Raw genomic sequence first — 20,919 nt, 5'->3', positions numbered from 1 at the left:
TACATGATCAGTTTCAGATGAGAAAAGCACAGGTCACTCTGTTGTAGCAGCTGTGGACTGATTGAAAACAGCTCTGTTTTTCTCTGCTTTTGATTCCCCTCAAAAACCAAATATTAAAGATGACAACCCCAGACTTTCAAGTATGACTCTCTTGCCACCACATCCTCATATTTACCATCACACTTTTTTTTCCCCAAAAAAATGTACAAGGCTGTGTGAGCTTCTTTTGGCTCATGCACGACATTTTCCATTTAAGAAAAAGATAAGGAAGTCGCTTTGTTATGCCAGAAATTCTAATTCCAGCGTGCATGTGCAAAATGACCTGGGAAATGCTTGGTGGTTTCCTCCTGTTGAAAGGAAACAATGACAGTTTTTTTAACCCCTGTGCCACACCACAGAAATGTTTCCCACCACAAAGAAACTAGTAGAGTATGTCTGTAAGGATTTAGATTTGTGTTTAAGAGTAGTGCATGGCGCAATCTGTAACTCTTTCATGTCTGTCAGGCGTGCGGTTTACTGAGGTGTCCTGGTGATGTTTGTTGCACATCATCCCACACTCACGCTACTGTAAGTGTCTTAAAATCATCTGCAGCAAGGTAGCACTTTAAAGTGGTCCTTTTATTATTCATTTCAAATGTAGGATATCATGTGGTTGACATGTTTCAGTGTACTTCAGACTAAAATGCCTTGCAGTGAACCTTATGTAAAATTAACATATGCCAGTTGTTACTGCTGTAGATGAAAGACCATTTTTCTACAACATGGAGTCTTGCCACAGTGAATTTTTGTGGCCTATCTAGACCAATATACCCTCACTATATAATATTCTCCATTTATATTTATATATCCGGTCCTTTTAATCTTTGGGAAAACAGAAACAACATTCATTTGTGCATTTTGAACGTGTGTATGTGTCATCCAGATGGTTGTTTGGCAAGCACATTGCACAAGGCTGATATCTTAATCAGCAAACCACTGAGTGGCAGCCCGTGACTTGCAAATGATAATGCATCCTCTTACTCACACACACACACAGAGAAAAAAAAACTGCATTCGCCACTTTTTGTGCTGCTATAGGGTTTTAACAATAACCTCAAACCAGGAATGTACCTGTGCACGTGCCACAAAGCCTCCACACAGGTTAAAATAAAGTCTTTGGTCATATGACAGGATGCTAACTTCAACCACTAGTTGCATTGCCACTGTGTCTGCGTGCAGTCATTGACTCGTGAGCCCCTCTGAGCCCGCTGGATGTGGCCGTCTGGCTCACAATGCAACAGGGCAAACTAGGGCCTTCAGATTCCCTTTGGTCAGCAGATGGGTGTGAAAGAGGGATTAGTTCCATGCTACAATCCACTCAGCCAGAAGTTTGTGTCAGTCTGTTTCTGTATTCATGTCTCCATTATACTCTATTATGTGGTTTTTAAACTTATTCATCAGTAACAAAAAGCAATGAAAGAGCAATATATTCCTTTGTTCAGCTGAAAGTCATAGCGACCAAGTCTGTGACTCTGAATTACTGATTATTTTTATACAGACACAAATCTTAATACTGGTGATATGGAAAGACGGAGGATGTGTTTGCAAACATGATAGTTACATCAGAGAGGCCGTGACAGTGACGGTGAAAGTGAAAATCAAAGAAGAAACTTATTATATAAATATTTTTTACAATATTTTATTATAAGTGCAATTTCTGTTTTTGCTCTGGCCCTTGAAGTTGTTGTGTCCATGGTGAGGGATGTTTTTTAAATGACTCATAACAACACAGACTTTACTATAGTAATAATATCTACTCTCTTGCTGTGAGCGTTGTTTTGTAGGGTGGTTGGTTATCTTGGGGTTTGTTGTTCTGTTTGTGTCAGAGAGGTGTCAGCTTGTAACTCTAGAGGTTGCAGTTTGTGGCAATGAAGTATTACATAGAGAAACAAACGCCACTCACCAACTAATGTTGCAATGAACGCTTTTAATTCTAGTTCCCATGTACTGTAGTCAGTGATGGGAACTAGAGCACCACAGAAAAGTTATATCTGAAAATAGTAAACACAAAACTATCTGTACTGTATGCCTGTATGGCTCAACATCACTAGAGGCCAGTGAGAAAGTACCTTTTTATGATACGGATCAACTGGCTGTATAAATAAACGGTAAAGAAGACAAAGGCTTGTCCTGTGATTATAAATGGTCTCCAAACTCCCAGACGAACATCAAATGATTCATGTTCCTCCTCGGTGGGGATTTCTAATGACGTACCCACTCGGCTCCTTTATTCAGGGGCATGACAGGAAAATGCACCTCAGATGTCGCTGTTGATTTTGCTGGAGATCTCCTTCCTCAGATTGTTCAACAAGATTTCAGTACACCGCCTAAAACCCCCTGCACAATTTAAAGCGATATAGTGTGTAGGTTACATACAATAGGAATGTAGTGTCGTGTGAAGTAGAGGGCTACAACACATGTAGTTTGTGAAACATCAATATTGAGTAAGATTTGTTTAATGAGCTGTTACCGTTTTCCCGTCTGTCGTTTCTTGGTTTCCCAAAGCAAACCTTATCAACACAAGTCTCAAAAACAAAAAACGTAACAGATCAGCCTTTTCCAGGAGGCTCCCTGGGCTACTACACAACTTGTCGAGGTGTCGTGCATGGCTCACCGGATGCCTTACACACGAATCATGGCTTCACAAATAAAGGAGTGGGTGAAGGAGTTCAGCAGCTGAATAAGGTCATGCTTTGTTTCTCCCCCCCAAAAAAACAGTGAATCAACTTTACTGAAACACAGAAATGAGGGTTGTGAGTCTGTGCTTCCTGACACTCTGAGGTCTGATAGACTCTGTGAGCCATTAATTTGCTGTTTCATTATATCTCAGTCCCTATGGTATATACTGTAGGGATGTGCTTCCTGTCTGCTCACAGTACTTGTATTAAATACAGATGTTTGCAAGCAGATAACTGAGAGACTTAACATCTGACAACTTATAGATGCGTCTATCTGTCATTCAAGGTGTGGACGGTGCAGATAGCAAATGATCAGCTCATCTTGGTTGTTAGACAGTATCTGGTGCAGTCCCTGGCAGGTTATCCAGGCAGGATAAGCTTCAGATGGGAAAGTAAAAGAGCAGGGCTTGTGACTCCCTCATTATCACCAATCAGGTGCTGCTTCTCCAGTAAAGCTCCTTGCTGGCAAATACATCAGACTCAGGTTGCAACTATGTGTGAATGTGATCAAGACATTCCTTCAGATGACTTTTTTTTTTCTTAATTTCAAATGCTCATACTTGCAGAGATATCCTGACTTTCCCTTATGCGTCAAGCTCAGAAAACACTGGATCCTACATTTTCCATAGTGAAACTATGAGCATCTTTTTGATTTGACCCTCCATGGCAGGAAAATGCCCACATCTTTCAAATTCCACAGCCTGCAGCTCACAATGCAGGCTTTCTGTTAAAAAACTCTGGCAGAGAAGATGTCAGCAGGGTTATGTTCCCAGACTTCCTCCAGAGCCACAGAGAGACAGAGGCTGACTCATACGTCGTGTAATACGTAAAATCTAGAATCTGTGAGATTCCCTTTAATGATAACTCGCTAATCAAATATTACATCACAGGGTGTAATAAACAGTCTGGGTGTTGAGAAATAGCTATATGACCTTAGTGATGGTATTTCCACTGCAGATTTCTATTTTTCCATTGAAAATGCAGTTTAACTCTTTCACCATGTGTTTTACAGTCTCTTAAACAAGTTTCAATGAAAGAGCTCTTACAACACTGTTTTCCTGTAGAGAAAAAAACACTTAGGTCATTCTCCAAAGATATCTTTTAATAGACTTTCTATTGTTTGGGCTTCAGTTTATAAGGTCTTTATATTCTACATGCTATAAGACCATTGTGTGAGGTGTTCACCATAATGGGAGATGACAAGTCTCAAACTGTTGATTAGCAATTTATGATATGTTTTTGTTTTCCTACTGACTGCCTTTCATGACACCAGAGGGACTTTAAAAGCATTCAGCAACATAAACTAATGTAGAAAATAAATAATCATATCAAGTAACATTGGCAGGAGTCAGTTAAAAATCAAACTTTTCACTTCTTTGGTAGACATAAACATTAAAAAGTGTTTTTTTCTTCTTCTGATGAACACCTATAACTCTCCAGTGTCATGTGTAAAAAAAACTTCATGTGTTATTTGTAAAACTCTATTATCACTTCTGTTTAGTGTAAATTTTACTCTCTGGAGATAAAGACCATATGAACTCCTTTACTGTTACATAAACAAGGGTGATTTTACCATGTATATAAATATTAAACGGGCATATGAATATAAATTGCATAAACATTATAGATGTGTCTGTTGATGTTTGGTGTGTGTTTTGTCCACTTATGATGCAATTTATAAATGAAGGGTGTGGTCTTAATTGTTTTTCACACTTTTTTTAAACCTTGTATTTGCTTATAATGGAATTTAACCTTATTTAAAATGGTTAAACTTTTTCATAAAGCATCAACCTGGATTTAAAGTTTGAATTAACATTAATCTGTCTGAGTGTCTTTTTTTCAGACCCATCCCTGGACTTTGTGTCCGTCCAAAACTTCATATCTCCTTCTCCACCAGACTTTTGCCTCACCCCCTTTGACCCACTCATGGTGGCTCACTGTTTGCACCGCCGGGCAGGTAAGAGGAAGAGCCCAACTCCTTATTTAGACCGCGTCCGGCGCGTCACCGCTGACTCGCGCTGCAGCCACAACTTTGCCCAGTGCACCAGCCTCATTTAGACTAATCACCGCGTACAAATGGAATAAAGTTGACGATGGAGCACATCTGGGGGAATATCTTATTCATTTTGATTGTCATCAGTAAGTATCGAACTTCTTTATAGTGTTTGAACTTGTTGGTTTCACCATTGTCCTCGCGACGCTGCCCTCACCCTGAGAGAAAAGAGACTCAAAGCATCTAGCGACGGGTTTATATCGTTTTCATAACATTGGCGTGTCCTATATGTTAAAATCATTTCATGCATCGTTTGTTGCATGTTACAAAGTGATTCTTAAATGTTTTCATGCACTTTAAACACAAACGAAGACCAATATGAATTCATTAAACGCGTCTGTAAGGTTGTAGTTTAGTTTTGGATTAGTGCCCACACCATCCTGTAGTTTTTCTAATTCATGTCAAATGCTTGCAGCACGTATATGAATTATACAAAAGCAGATTTGTTGTTTTCCTGTTTGTCATGTATCTTCATAATGGAGAAAAGTCATTAAAACACTGTGTTGCACTCTGATCACATGTCTATTGTTGTTTGCTGTCTCCTCTGTATAAACAGTGGAAGCTTTCAAGCAGCAGCCAGACAGAGACTTTTAATTACTCATATGCACACATTTCCTATTTGTGAAGTGAGAGGAAATGTAAATGATGGGGGTTCACTGAGCCCCAAGAGGAGGCAAAGTGCTACTTTGTGCTGCAGGTAAACAGGCGTGGCAGGAGGCAGTGCTGGAGCAGGTCTCCTGAGTCCAGCAGCCATCCACATTCCTCTTCCTGCTTATTGAGGGGAAGGCATGGCCGCTAAGCAGAGGTTTACCTGTTTGGGCTTGTGAGTCCAATATTGCAGAGTCTCTCTGGTACATGAGCAAATTCCATGTCCCGAGGGGTTTGAAAGAGCTGCGTCTGAGGATGGATTGTGCTTATGGAGTAACACGCAGTTCCACAATGAGTATTATCCATTAATGCAATCTTATTAAACACTCCATAAATATTACAGCCTTCATGTGTTGTAAAGTCTTTTTGAAGGTGTGATACCTTGAGTTTTCTATGAGTCAAGCTGATGTGAGTTTTTAAAGCCTTTGCATCACCAACTCTCTGACACAAAGGAGGAAGTCACATTTTGTTTTGAACATTTAAAGTCATGTTTTGTTTTTAAATAGTCAATTCATGATGATGTACAGTAATTTGTAATTGATGTTAAATGATAAAATTGGTGGTGTTAAGACATTTGATTTGGTTTGATTTGATTTGATCAACTTTATTAATCCCAGAGGGCAATTCTGTTTGGCAGTCCACCAAGAACAATAATACAAGCTCATCGACAACAACACATCAGTACGAACTGCCACGTGCCACATCAGTGTCTCTGTCCTCTAACCTCCTCCTTCTCCTCCACCAGCTGACAGAGTCTGGCGTTCACAGTGCTTCAACGTTGGCACTGCAGGTGCCAAGATCTTCAGTGGTCCAGCAGCAGAAGAGTTTGGCTACACAGTCCTACAAACGACAAACCATGAAGGCAAATGGTACGAATGGCAAATGTTTCTCTGCAATGAAAGGATGGTGCTTTAAATCTGTAGTTGCTATACAACATGATGACAAGGTCACAGAGTGCACAGGAGTGCATATTTATTTATTTTTATTTTAATGTTTATTTTGCAGGGACGATACATACAACATTGCCACAAAGAATGAAAAATGCGATGCATACAAGATGTCTAGCTTCAGCTAATTTGCAGTCTTTAGTCTATTGCTTCTAATGCATGTGACAGTGACAGTAAACACTAACTGTGTGGGGACTATAAGCTGTTTACTGATACCTAAACATCGCTGACGGAATTTCCTCTTCTATCACCTTGTGGTTGGCATTTGTGGTTCTTAGTTACCATGCCTATGTTTGCATTCAGTGTGTGTCAAAGCAGCAGAACAGTGTGCCAAATAAAGCCTGACAAAGCATGGATTAAGAAGACCCTTAGTCTTTTTGAATTATTGAACAAATCTTTTCCAAAGTTCTCCCATTCCTCTCATTGACAAGACTATGAGGAAATACACAGTTTCAGTTCCGCTTGCAAATGATAAGTATAGCAAGTCTAATACTGTTTCTGACATGGTGATGTTGCAGTGTATTCTTGTATCTTATTACAGCATCCTTGGTCCCTAGTCTCAAAGTGCTCAGTTTTGTCTGAACTGTGAGTGTGTCAGAAAACAATCCGGGTTTCACTCTGTCATTTGTAACATTTAGTTAAACAGTAACTGCGCTCCTCAGTGACGTCTACATGTTGTCCACTCGTGAGTCACAGTCTCTTATAGAGCAACTCATGTCTGGAGGAGTGTGTTATTGCATAACTAGGGGGTGTACAGTATCTGATCGCGGCCTCTGACTGTACACATAGTTCCACAGAAGCATTTTTGAGTAAATGGTGATAAATCCAGTTTTCCATATAAATCAGCTTCAACATCAGCCAATGTCATGATTGTTGTGATGTGGAGATGATGTGTGTTGGTTTTGTTTGTGTTTGTACAGAGTTAAGAGACTGATAGGCAGCTGGTGCATTCCCAGAACAAGCCTACACAGACTTAAAATAATACAGGCAGATATTACATGTACAAGTGATGTAGATAAAATGTGTGTAAAAATGCTGAACCTACCTTGAACTACTAACTACTGCACATATATGTTGTTACCATAAAAACATGTAGACCCTTGTGATGGGTGTTTATGAGACTGAGGAAGAGATGTATTTTGTTGTTTTCTGTAGGCTCCTGGTCGGCGCCCCATGGAGTGGTTTTGATAGAAACAAGAAGGGGGATGTTTACAAGTGTCCAGTCACGGGGGCCAGAAACAGCTGCGACAAACTCAATCTTCAAGGTAACCTAATGATGTTTTACTGTTTAACTCCTGTTTAACCTCTCTACATCTCTGATGTTGGTAGCGTACTTTAAGAACCCTGAACACAACAGGAAAAATGTAGTAGTGTAAAAACAGGATGTCCTCAGTGGTGTATCTTTTTCCTGTTTTTTTTAAAACCTCTTAAGTGATAGAAATAATAGCGCTACAGCAAAAACGTACATTTTGTTCAGACTAAAGTCTAGATTTAACGACTATAATCTGAAATGTTTCTTTCCCACTTCATTTACAGATTCCGTGAACATTCCCGATGTTAAAAACCTCGACGACAAGATGTGTCTGGGTTTAACTCTTACCCGGATGCCTGCAGTCAATGGTTTAATGGTAGGCCGTGTATTTTGGTGTTTGTGCATGTACACATTTTTCTACGATTATGGTTATGAGGACATTTCAGCCCATCCTCACAACTTCAAATGGATTGGTTTTAGGGTTCAGGTTAGAATAAGGTCTACGTTTAGGTCAGGGATTTATTTGTCAGGGTGGGGTGACGGGTTTAGGGAATGCATTGTCACAGCTAGTTTAAGGCTATGGTCGGGCTTATGGTTAGAAGGAAGGACATCATGTTATTTTAAAAACCTGGCCAATTTAGATTTTGTCATTAAAGCTAAAATAAACTAACACAGCCCTTGGTTGCTATGATAAACATTGTAATTACCAGAACAGATGATACAGTACGATGAACCATGAACAGGTTGCTTCATTACTTCCTTTATTTGCATTAAGATCTCATTTTTAGGTGTGAGGAAGTATGTCAGTGCTTTAGGTAAATGTGCTGTTCCTGCAGAAACTAGTTTAGTTCAAAAACAAACTTCAATATGAGCTGAGTTAAATATACAATAAATATTAAACATAGATGCGAGTGAGTTTAAGAGAATGACAAACACCCACTGAATCTCTTCTCTCTTCTTCTGTGGTCAAGACGTGCGGTCCTCTCTGGGGGCAGCTTTGTGGCTCTCAAGATTTCTACCCGGGAATTTGTTCAAAAATGAACCCCCTCTTCAAGCCTCAGCCTGCGTTCTCTCCTGCCGTCCAGAGTAAGAGGTTTTCATGTGATTATTTTGAGACTAATTTGCTTACTTTCAGTCAAGTGTGGGTTAATGATAAATGCATCTATTTCGCTTCCGGGTCGCTGCTTGTGTGGTCAACCAGTCAGCTAAGTTTGCTGCTCTACCTGCTTTTTTTTTTAAATTGCCCCTCAGGGACAAATAAAGTTATTTGAAATGAATTGAACTGAATTGAATTCATATTTAGTTATTTCGTAAGATTTTGATGCAGTTGAGTTAAAGAGCTGTTTTGAAAACTCCTCCGTCAGTTACAAACGAGTGCGACATCAGAGATTTTAGGGTGGGATTAAAAACAGCAGGCATTTTTATATTATGTAATGACCAAGTTAGAATTCATCTTTCCAATTTGCCTTCTGGGTTCATTTACTACTCTTAATTTTTATTTGCTCTCTCTGTGGTTGACAGCATGCTGTTCTGCCTTTCAATCATCACTCTCAAAGTCAGAGCTTTTGTGACTTGAACACACCAGCAATAAAGTGTCTTGACTCATCAGCTATTTGTATATTATATAATATGAAACATTTAAAGATAGCTCAAGAAAATGTCTAGTAATGTAAAGTGTATGGCCTCAGATACTTGTGACAGCTGTGTCTCCCCCTCGTGATGTTTCTACGTAGCGTGTGGAGGGCCGATGGACATTGTGATTGTTCTGGACGGCTCCAACAGCATTTATCCCTGGGAACCGATGAACCATTTCCTCCAGAAACTGTTACCTGCACTCGACATCGGGCCTCGAAACACACAGGTAAAAATCACCCCTCAGCTTCTTCCTCTTTTCTTTTCCTCAAAATGATGTTATATGATGGTCTCCCATTTCTTGACACAGATCTTTGCGTGTGTGTTGAACTCTGTGAGGTCTTTCTGGCTACAGGGGTTGGGTAGTAGAGGACAGAGGAGGCAATGCTCCATGGTGTGATCTGCTTCTCCACATTCACAGATGGTTGGTCCAGTTATTCCTAGTTATTAGTCTAGTTATTCCGGGCAACACTAGATCGTCCTATTCTCGTTCTCAGGCGGTTCAGAGTTTTCCACTGGGTCAATGGTGCGTCTGAGCCAGGAGGTAGTTGGTATTTGCATGTCAACTGGTTCCTTCTGGAGCTTTTCCATCCAGAACTGGAGTCAGGTTTCTTCCCGGGATGTAAATGGACATGGCTGAGAAAGCTTCTTCTTGACTTGAGTGAGTCGTTGTGTTGGGGGTTGACATCCATGGAGATTGTGGCGTTCATCTGTTGTGGCTTTGGTCATCTCGACTTTGCTTGTAACTTCCCGCCTGATGTTAGGAGGGACAATACCGGCAAGGAGATGTCGGTTGTTTGTGTTGGTGGGTTTCAGCCATCCAGTGATCAGGCGGCAGGTGTTGTTCAGTGCAGGGTCTAGTTTCTTTGCGTGGGCTCCTCTCTCCCAGAAAGGGCAGGCGTATTCTGCAGATGAGTAGCACAGGGCTAGGGCCGTTGTTCTTAAGGTGGATACTGTGGCTTCCTATTTTGAGTTAGTTGGTTAGTTTCCGTAGGATGTTGTTTCAGGTCTCAACTTTGGATTTGGTGTTGATGATGTGGTTCTTGTGGCTCTCTCAGCTGCCATAACACGAAACATAAGCAGAGATTCAGATGCTTGTTGACCAAATTGCATGTTTTCTTACAATTCCAGGTCAGTGTCGTTCAGTACGGTGTTGATCCCAAGTTTGAATTCACACTGAACCAGTACAGAACTAAAGAGGAGGTGATCGAAGCAGCATCCAGAATCACGCAAATGTATGGGTCCTCGACAAATACCTTCAAAGCCATCAGATACGCCAGGTTAGTGTCACAGCAACTTTTACACATGCACACATGATTTTAACTGTTATATGAAAATGTATTAATGGCATAGTCACTTAATCATCTTAAAAGTGAGACTTGTGTGTGCACTCTTCTCAGTCAGTGGGGTTTCAGTCAATCCCAAGGAGGCCGGCCAGGTGCTGCCAAGGTGATGGTGGTGGTCACTGATGGAGAGTCTCACGACAGCGGTATGAGAAATGAAGTCATAGCAGAGTGTGAGAAGAAAGGCATCACCCGCTTTGGTATTGCTGTAAGTACCGTGTAGTATATTCTATAGCAATGACAGTGTTTTAAAAAGAAAACATGTGTATAATTTGTTTTATGATATAATCTGCAACCATTCTTATAAACTAAAGTAGGTTACAAATTTGAGCTCCACTCGTGTTTTCCATTATCATATTACAGCAACTGTGATACCTTAAACTTGTGTTTGCATTTGTGTGTGTGTGTGTTTTACCTCCCAATCACTCTGTACAATCCTGATTTTATGCCTCAATTTCCTCTTTTCTTCCCCTAGGTCTTAGGGTATTACATTAGAAACAACATCGACACAGTAAATTTAATCAAAGAAATCAAATCCATTGCCAGTTTACCCACGGAGAAGTTCTTCTTCAACGTGTCTGAAGAAGCGGCTCTCTCCACCATCGCTAGAACTCTGGGGGATCGCATCTTCAACATCGAAGGTGCACATTATTTCTTCACTTGCATGTTGTTTCATATGGTTTTCAAAGAAACTTGTTAGGGCATGTCACCGTGATTCCACGGGATGATGAACAGATAATTTCTTTGTCTGCTTCTCGATCTGCTCCTATGTTTCTAACTGCTGTTTACATGACGATCTGATCCCACAAGGCACTGGAAAGGGGGGTGACAACTTCAAAATGGAGATGTCCCAGGTTGGATTCAGCGCTCACTACTCCAGCCAACAGGTACAGAGCGCTGCTTTGAATGCTTCTCTTATCAGTTGCCCCACAATGGGAAAAAAACAATGCATTCACTTTATATTGCTCCACATATGTGTACACCAATGAGCAAACAGTTTCTGATCTTAATGCTGTGAGAAAATAATAAGTAATAAAAAACATAATACTATTCATTCATTACCGAATATTGAAATATCATTTGTGACAATGGTTCGAAGTGACAACAAAGCTTGAAACAGAATATTTCAGGTCCCATAATACAATTTCAATTGTGACCGTTTTTTTTTCAAAAACTCTTCCACGAAACCAACCTGACATTCTCACTAGAAGAAAATAGGAAGCTGCTTTTTTCATTCACAGCCTATTGATCGTAATCTTAAACTATTACCTCTGCAATACAGTTTGTGGTTTTTGGAGGAAAACTAACAAACTCAAAAACACAAACATATTTGTTTAGTCTATAAACCAGACTAAACATAGAAATTGAGGTAGCACACACACATCTACCTTCAGAACAATGACAATCCTCAAAGTGGAACAGATGACTTTGGTTTAGCACCACAATAAATCACACAGGGAAGGTGACAAATCCATACATCCTTTGATTTTCTGTAGTATTTCTGTGGTATGGTGTCGTTTGACTGGTTTTTGCTGTTTAAGGATGTGATGATGCTGGGAGCAGTGGGAGCGTACTCATGGAGTGGGACGGTCGTCCATCAAACAGGGTCAAGAGTAGACATTCTCCCTTTTTCAGCCTTTGAGGCAATTCTTCAAGACAGAAGCTCAGCTCACAGCTCATTGTTGGGTAGGCATTCACACTTTATCTTAAGTTTTCCTGGTGTTACTTTAAATCTTTGCGTGGCACAATATGGGAGGAGAGGGTGGGATGGTTCTTATCAAAGTTGTGATAACAGTGAAAACACTGCAGCCTCAGTGGGGGTCTTCATGTTCTGGACAACAGAGGCTGATACACTGTGTTTTAAACAACACTGTCTCATTATAAATGTATAATGTCCATTTTTATAGGCAAAAATTGTTCTGTGTCCCAATAACTGAAATCTGGAAATCAATCTTAACTCATGTGCATAAAAACAAGTGGATGGACAGAACATAGAGCTCCAGCTATCTTATCCTTGACCTGAGGTTTAATTAGCCAGAGTAAAGAAACATGTATAGAGGTATGCAGAGCCTTTGACTTGCAAAGTTAATTATATTAATAGTTTTAAATTGAGTATAGTTGCATAAAATGAAATGTGGGAAAGTATACTTCAATTAATTTGTACTTATGTAAAAATATATTTACAATCTGTTAGCATTATAATAACTACATGTTTTACTTGTGGATTTTTTCAGGTTACTCTGTCACCACAATAAACGATGGCTCTGTGCTCTACTTTGTGGCCGGTGCACCTCGCTCCAACCACTCTGGACAGGTCATCGTCTACACCGTCAACGCTCGGAAGCAGTCTGCTATCGTGGACTCAGAGAGAGGGAAACAGGTACCTGACATTAGATTATATGGTTTTTTACACGGAGCCTGAACTGTACACATGTGGTGTCATCATCAGTTAGTTAACGGCCGGAATTTTTTTTGTCCCAGATAGGGTCATACTTTGGGAGTGTCTTGTGTTCCCTGGACGTGGACAGAGACGGGGTGACCGACATCCTACTGGTTGGTGCTCCCATGTTCATGAGTGAGCTGAAGAGAGAAGTGGGCAGGGTCTATCTCTTCTCTGTCACTAAGGTAACAGTTAGCAAATGGTCACTACTTTGGATACACAATTAACTACATAGATCTTTAATATTTTTTCTACTAAAATGATATGGATTTAATTTATTGTTAAGTTTAAAGTGGCTGTAGCATGACATGTAGTTCTACCACGCTCATTCTTTCTCTGTCTTACCAATTTGAAGGGTATACTGAACGAGCAGGGATTCCTGGACGGTCCACCGCCAACTGAAAATGCACGGTTTGGTATGGCTATCTCCGCCGTCCCTGACCTGGACCAGGACGGTTACAATGACGTTATAGTTGGAGCACCACTGGAGGACAAACAAAAGGGCGTCATTTACATCTACAATGGAGACAAGAAGACAGTAAACAAACAGTTCTCACAGGTAAAGAGAAACATGGTTCGGGTTCTTCCCTGCAAAATTAACTCAAATGTATGTCTTGTCTTTCATATGACAAATTTGGTTTATTTCCACCTTTTTCAGAGAATCTTTGGCTCCAAACTGGATCCTCAGTTGCAGTATTTTGGAAGGTCTCTCGATAGCTACAAAGATCTGAATGATGACACAATCCCAGACATCTCAGTCGGCGCCTATGGCAAAGTGGTGCAGCTCTGGTGAGTAAACCCACCACAGTGTGTGTAAACAGTGATCATCAGTCATCAATCATGTTGCAACCGGCAAAGCTGATAATATTTTTGAAATTACACATGTTTTTCAGGTCCCGAGGTGTGGCAAATGTTACAACTAAGGCTTCTTTCAACCCAAATAAAATCAACATCTTCAACAAACCCTGTAACATTAACGGACGTAAACTCACCTGTTTCAACACCCACCTCTGTTTCACTGCTGAATTCAGGCCCAAGAATCCCATTGGACCCATTGGTAAATTATACTGCCTGTTTCTTAACAATATGTGAACTGCTTTTAAAGAAATGGTTTGTTATTTGGGGAAACAAATAAGCTCTGAGAGCTGAAAACACTGCAACTTAAGAAAGTGACACAAACTACAAATTCCCTCAGAGAACTCATAATGCTACAGACGTTTTGTGTTGTGTACTTAAAAAAGTGACAGAAACATTACACTAAGACTAAGCTAACAGTGCATATTTTAATAATGTCTAAATCATGTGATATTGACATAATAAACCAAACAGATTTACCTAAAATTCAACACATGAAGCCGTCTTCATAACTTCTTAGGTCAAGAAGCATTGAACAAACGCATGCTCCACAGTCCGTCACTTTTTTGTGTTCCCATGTGTTTTCTTAGGTTGCAATGCATTGACCTCTCAGAGCCAACATAATTAATGCTAAGCTAAGTTAACTTAACTAGGTCTGTTTGTAGCTTATCTTTGTGTGCCATGACATGAATACCAAATCAAACCTTCAGCAACAAATATGAAAAAGTTTATCTCCCTTAACGGAAACTGTCATTCAAATCTTATCTTAATCATTTTCACTGCAAAAAAAGAGTGTACTCAGCTGTCAGAGAGTCTGCACATACACAGCCTTTCTCCGTTTCTTTCAGATATATCCTACACTTTGACTCTGGACGCCGACCTGCAGGCTTCACGAGTGACATCACGAGGAATGTTTACCAAAAACAATGAACGCTTCCTCACAGAAAATGCAAAAATATCCTCCACACCGCTGTGTCGGGACTACCAGGTTTATGTTCAGGTAAATGGATGAAATTCATGCAGTCGTCAAAGAGCATCGCTAATTGTTTTTACATCATATTGCTCCATATTTGACCTCCTGTACATTTTGTCCATTATGATTTCTTCAACAGGAGACTCCAGACTTTGTCAATTCCCTCAGTCTGAAAGTAGAAATCGAGCAGCAGAACGCAAACGTGAACCCCGTCCTGGATATGTTTTCTCCGAAGGCCTCACAGTTCTTTGTAAGTGACTGACACAGTGCGTGAGTCTGTGTGTGTAGTCTCTGGTCTCCAGTGAACTACGACAAACATATCCGGTGACAGAGGCGCTCAAACATACTTGTTATTTTGTAAAAGTGTTCACAGTCAGTTAAAATGACAAGGTGTGCGTGTGATAATTACTGGGTTTAAATACTTAAGTGTTTCGGTAAGTCACGCAGGTTTTGCGAATGTACACACTATGTAGTTTCCCCCAAAACAAAATTAAAGTTCACCACATGTTGTAATAATATAAGGTTTCTTTATGTTTTGTTTTTTTGATGCTATAGAGATTATAGGAGAATAGTCAGTTGAAAAGTAGCCTTTGAAGGGATAAATCAACGTCCCGTGCTGAACTTGGTCTGCTCTGTTATTGTTTCAGATCCCCTTCACAAAAGACTGTGGCTCTGACGAAGTGTGCATCAGTGACCTGGTGCTGAGAGTGAAGACAGACTCCAAAGTGTCTAGGTGAGAATCACTGACCTGTCATAAGTGTATTGTACGAAATGTAACATGTCGTGCTTGTCGTCCATTACATAAACAATAGACAGTAGTATCATAGGTGAAGAGTGTGGTTTTGGAATAAAGACAGGACAGGAAGTGTGGTGGTGATCTCAGGATAAAGAAATTTGTTTTTGATTTCGAGTCAATGTTGGAAGTCAAAATAATACTGTGTGACAGAACAAGCTCGGGCAAGACTGTCTGTTTTTACTGTGAGTCATTTGTGAAGGCAGGATATGTGGTTGAGCGGCTCGGTGGTGCCGTGGTTATAGCTGCCTCGCAGCAACAAGGTTTTGGGTTTGATTCCTGAGCATGGTGCCTGTCTTGGTGGAGTTGGTGCATGTTCCTCCGGGGTTTTCTCTGGGCTTCCTCCCACAGTCCAGAGACATGCACTCTCAGTTGATTGCCAACTTGAAATTCCCTTTAGATGTGAGTGTGTGAGGTTGTTTGACTCTAACTATAATTGATCGGGTCTTACAGCACATAAAGATAAGTTTAGCTGGTCGGAGCAGTTTTCTTGTTTCACGTGAGATATTTCTTCATGTGTCTGCTTATCTGTGATCCACTCACCAGTTTGAAGTCTTGAAAAAATTACAGATTTTATTAGTATATGAATCACTTTTGATAGCAGTTGTGTGGTTGCTCATGGTGTCAGACCACACCCACACAGTCCTGATGAAGTGACTGAGGGTTAGTGTGTTAAACACCTGATAAATACAAACTTTGTCCCTTATTTAGTCATAAATATTCAATGTAGTTAGGATATACTTTTTGGTTACAGTCAAAGTCAATGACAATAGTGAAATAAAACTAAATTCTCAATTATACAGCTTCTATCTTATATTTCATCATGGTACATATTCATGTAACAACGACTGTGTAAAACCCCTCTAGTAGCCTCTGGGTGGCTGTAGTGAACAGACATGCTGATGTTGCAGCACTGGTAAAAGGGTTATCCTCTATTTAATGTTATTCCCTGGAAACTCCAAACAACCATCACACCATTTTCTATTTTCTCTGTTTTATGAGTCCGTCTTAATTGTTAATAGCTGCTCAAATTAGAGTTTTCCAATGTACAGTGTACAACAACTTCATAGCCCATAAAATTGTGATGTCAGATGTGGTCAGAGTGAATTAACTCACATGAAAGGATATGAACCAGGACTTTACAAAGACCATACACAGAAAATGCTTCTCTACATTTTTACACATTTGATCACATGTGGTTTTTGCAGCTGCTATTGATTTTTGTTTTATGTAGGCTTGGGTTTCTGTGTCTTTTTGTGCTTTTTGAAACTCGAAGTAGACCCTGAAATTCCTTTGTATATGAATACTGTACTGAGCATTTTAAAGTACAATAGTGTTCATCTCGATAGCTTCGGGTTTAGATAGTGTATTTAGGGAAACAGGGGAAACAGGGATTTAGACAAAACTCTGTCATGTACACGGATTGAGTCACATGAATGCAGTGGACAATAATCTGAGCTCTTGTGTTGCAGCTCAACTCCCGTTCTGGTCAGCGCTAATAACCGGGAATTGTCATTTGAAGTCGTTGTGAAGAATAAAAAGGAGAATGCTTACAACACTCAGGTCCTGGCCACGTTCTCCAGCAACCTCTACTACTCCTCTGTCTTCCCCCCGGTGAGTGGAAAAAGTTTGCTATCATCAAATCATTTGATGCTGTTTTGAAAAGTCGATCAAACTCATTTTACAACATTTTCAATTAAAGATTGTGAAGGAATATTTTCTTGATGTATTGTTGTTCTTATTAACTAATCAACACAACTTTTATATGATGCTCTGACCTATAAATTGACAGACGGATGGAGTTAAATGCAGCTCAACAGAAACACAAACTGTCACTTGCCAAGTGGGTTATCCAGCATTAAAAAAAGACGAGGAGGTAAGTGCAAAAAATAAATACAAAAATAAAGCATTTCTCTACTTGCAAACTACTATGATTCAGCACTAGTTTGGTTGTTTGATCCGATACACAAGGTGATGCAAAGCATGTTTTTTTTTCATTACAGATGAAATTTCAGATCAATTTCGAATATAGTCTCGATCAGCTGCAAGACCGAGCAGAGGTGAAATTTGAGGCCAAGAGGTACTCCAAATTAAATAGAAACTTGATTTTAAAAAATCCCTCTTAATTTAATAATTCACATGTTATAATGTTCTTTACATTTTCTTCTTCACAGTGACAGTAAAGAGGAAAAACCTGCAGACAACAATGTGGACATAACCATTCCTGTTCAGTATGATATAGGCATTGTTCTATCCAGGTGATTCTTTGGTGTTTTCTGTTATTTTATTCCTGCAGGTAAACTCTGGATGATAGCAAATTAAAGTATTACCTTGTGTGCTCTCTTTGTTTCTAGGCAGTCAAATATCAATTTCTACGTAGCAAATTCCAGCAATGAGGTGATAACAACGGTGAAAACTCTGGACGACATCGGCCCAGAGTTTAACTTCACAGTGAAGGTGCAGTAACTCAATCAGCCTCTTTAAACGCCATCCTCTAATTCTCACATTTTATTTACATTAATTATTAAAACAAAATTGTTTTTACAGGTTTCAACAGGTAACTTCCCGGTCAGCCTCCTGTATCTGACCATCGCTCTGCCAATGACTACTAAAGGTGGAAATCCTCTGCTTTATGTCACCAAAGTGGACACACAAGCGGTGAGCAAAAAAAAAACTGTGAAGAGTCTCAGTGACTTTCACTGTATTTTGTGGACACAACACAACATCTATCAAATAAATGACACGAGACGTCTCCACCTGTAGGGAGGGTCTGTGAGCTGTGACTCTAGCGGCCTGGTCAATCCTCTGAAGATCGGCGTGAAAAGCCACAAAGCGTCTTTCTCCGAGGAGAATCTCAAAGGCAGCGAGACACTGGTCAGTCATTTATCTCTCTTTATACTGTATGTATTGATTTTTATTGCAGCTTCTCTAGTGTCAACTCAGAAACAAGCTAGCGATGTTTGTGTACACAATACACACAAGGCACCTTAAGCATATTTTACAATATGTAATATACAGTTATAGCATGATGATTTATTTGGCACATGAGCTTATCTTATTTTAGTCTAATTAAATGCTTTATTTCTATGTAAATTATAAAATTACAAGGTGAAATGTTATTCAGAATTTGATATTCTATTGTTTTTCTATGATACTTGTTGGTGTTGATCATTTTCATTCATTATAGTTTCTCTATTGTACTGTAATTTGTACCTCTAACTTTAATGAGTTCTGCTCATATAGGTTAAACAAGTTGAAATTGTGCTGGTGCGGAAATGTAATGCTGTTGTGTACTGATTTCCTTTAATCACTCGTTTTTCGTGTGTGTTTTTGTTTACTTCAGGATTGCAAGAGTGCACAGTGCAAGAATATAAAATGCATCCTCAAAGACACTGACGTTAAGAGTGACTACTATGTAGAAGTTAAAACAAGGATCTGGAGCGGCACCTTTCTTTCGGTAAATACATTCAAATACCAGTCATACTAGTCGTTTTGTCTGCTTTTATTATTGTTCATTTAGCTGATTAATGAATTGCTTTTAGTGTCCTAACCTGTCTAAGTGTTCTTCTGCCAGGCCGCCTATCAGACCGTCATGCTGACCTCCAGTGTTGATGTCGAGACCTCTGACCCTGATATGCTCCTCATTGGCCTCAAACAGCTTCCAGTAAGATCTCATCTCAACATCTGGATTCAATGCCTCACAAGCAGAAATTAAAAACAGGAGACTCAAATTAAACACATTTTATCTTGAAAACAACCTTGAAGTTCTAGTTTCTTATTAATCGTGACTCACAGGTTTACTTGATGTAACACCAACAGTGAGCCAGACTGTACTAGAGAAAATCTTGATTGTAATCTCTCCATTGCAGAAGCGTGACTCAGTGTTGTGTGTGAGGTTTGTTTTTTTGTTTATCATGCCACATCTGTCCTGCTTCCTGTGCAGGTAGTGTTGACCGTCAGTAAACCAGGAGAGAAAGGTGACGTTCCAGTGGGAGTGATAGTCGGCAGCGTCATTGCCGGGCTGCTGCTGCTCGCTCTGGCTGTGGGACTTCTGTGGAAGGTGGGTGTTCGTCTACGTCATGGTGAAAATTATTTCAGCATGTAGGGGAGCAACAGGAGGTTACTTACACACAAGTCTGATGAGTATTTGTAAAGTCATGTAATTGAGATGCAATCTTTGTTTTTTAGCAAATATTATAACTGATATTACAACCGTGTCTGAACGTAATCTCTTTACTTCCTAGTTTGGGTTTTTCAAAAGAAAGTACCAGCAGCTCCAGAGGGAGGCTGACGAAGACACGCAGAGTCAGGCTAATGTGGATGAAGTGCTGTGAACTGAGGAGGAGACTGCAGCCACTGGATTCATACTGGTACTTCTCACTGGTTCTTGTAAATTACCAATGGACTGTAGCTCAATCACTGGACTTTGGGCATTTTAATGCAGTGGAAGCTGTTCATTTTGTGGATGTCTGTTTTACAGGGGATCACTGATAGTCTTTTTTTTTCTTTTTCTTTTTTGCTTTGTGGACCAAACATTGACGAGTCATGTCATGCACTGACTTTGAATTAACTATATTTTTTCCCAACATGACAGAACCACACACAACATTTCATGTAGGCCTCTTTAATTTGGATGCAATGCTGAGATTCACACTGTAAAGGCAGCCATGATTGACATTACATGATTGACAAATAACAGAGACATCTTATCATCATTTGTCAAAACTTTGAACTTTGTAGCACATGTGCACTATTGGCAGTCAGTCAACTGCCTTGAGATCTACTGTCACCATTGGCACTCAGGACTTCACTTGCATTGAAACTATTGATGTCAGTAGTTTAATGCAAAAAGGAAATATGCTGATCCTAGAAAGGGTGAAATATGTAATATGTTACTTTGTATTACTGTATATACTGTAAGATAAAATTATAAGTCTTTCTTATTGGGTTTTGTATATTAAAAGATTAGAGGTTATGTGGGCACATGGAGTTATTTTGTTATCATTGTGTTTTAAGATACTTGTGAACGCTGTGATTTTATTTTATTTTTTTGTGGTACAATTTGTCATGTATGAATATTTAAGCAGCACATTGTTTAGAGCTGCTGTTGACTGTTATTCTCTCAAATTAATAATTTGCTGATTATTTTCTGCATAAATGGTTTTGTACTTTGGCCCTAAGAGCTCATCAAACTGAAAACATGCAAAGACGCAAATGTGTGACAAATTCAGAATACAACTTTTGCGTGGCAAAAACTCACAGTTTG

The 20,919-nt window shown here is 39.7% G+C and overlaps 1 protein-coding gene across 1 annotated transcript; it reads left to right on the top strand.

Annotated features, from left to right (window-relative positions):
- Positions 1-4,398: 4,398 nt before the first annotated feature.
- itga2.2 (integrin, alpha 2 (CD49B, alpha 2 subunit of VLA-2 receptor), tandem duplicate 2) lies at positions 4,399-20,022 on the top strand (the record flags this gene model as incomplete). The annotated part of the gene is made up of 31 exons (XM_083978542.1): positions 4,399-4,405; positions 4,561-4,674; positions 6,164-6,287; positions 7,521-7,630; positions 7,902-7,993; positions 8,589-8,703; positions 9,351-9,478; positions 10,381-10,529; positions 10,650-10,800; positions 11,068-11,233; positions 11,403-11,479; positions 12,134-12,278; positions 12,827-12,972; positions 13,074-13,217; positions 13,388-13,591; positions 13,691-13,821; positions 13,926-14,089; positions 14,736-14,887; positions 15,000-15,110; positions 15,508-15,593; positions 17,126-17,267; positions 17,446-17,529; positions 17,657-17,733; positions 17,828-17,911; positions 18,008-18,110; positions 18,201-18,311; positions 18,417-18,527; positions 18,997-19,110; positions 19,228-19,317; positions 19,597-19,713; positions 19,898-20,022. 31 exons carry the CDS (start codon positions 4,399-4,401, stop codon positions 19,985-19,987), a joined length of 3,639 nt encoding a protein of 1,212 aa, XP_083834668.1. The 3' UTR covers positions 19,988-20,022.
- Between the last annotated feature and the right edge of the window lie 897 nt (positions 20,023-20,919).

This window comes from Trachurus trachurus (genome assembly GCF_905171665.1).
Source record: "Trachurus trachurus genome assembly, chromosome: 9".
In the NCBI taxonomy this organism is placed as follows: domain Eukaryota; kingdom Metazoa; phylum Chordata; class Actinopteri; order Carangiformes; family Carangidae; genus Trachurus; species Trachurus trachurus.
Note: the sequence above shows the minus strand (reverse complement) of the source record. Positions and strands in the feature narration are given on the sequence as shown.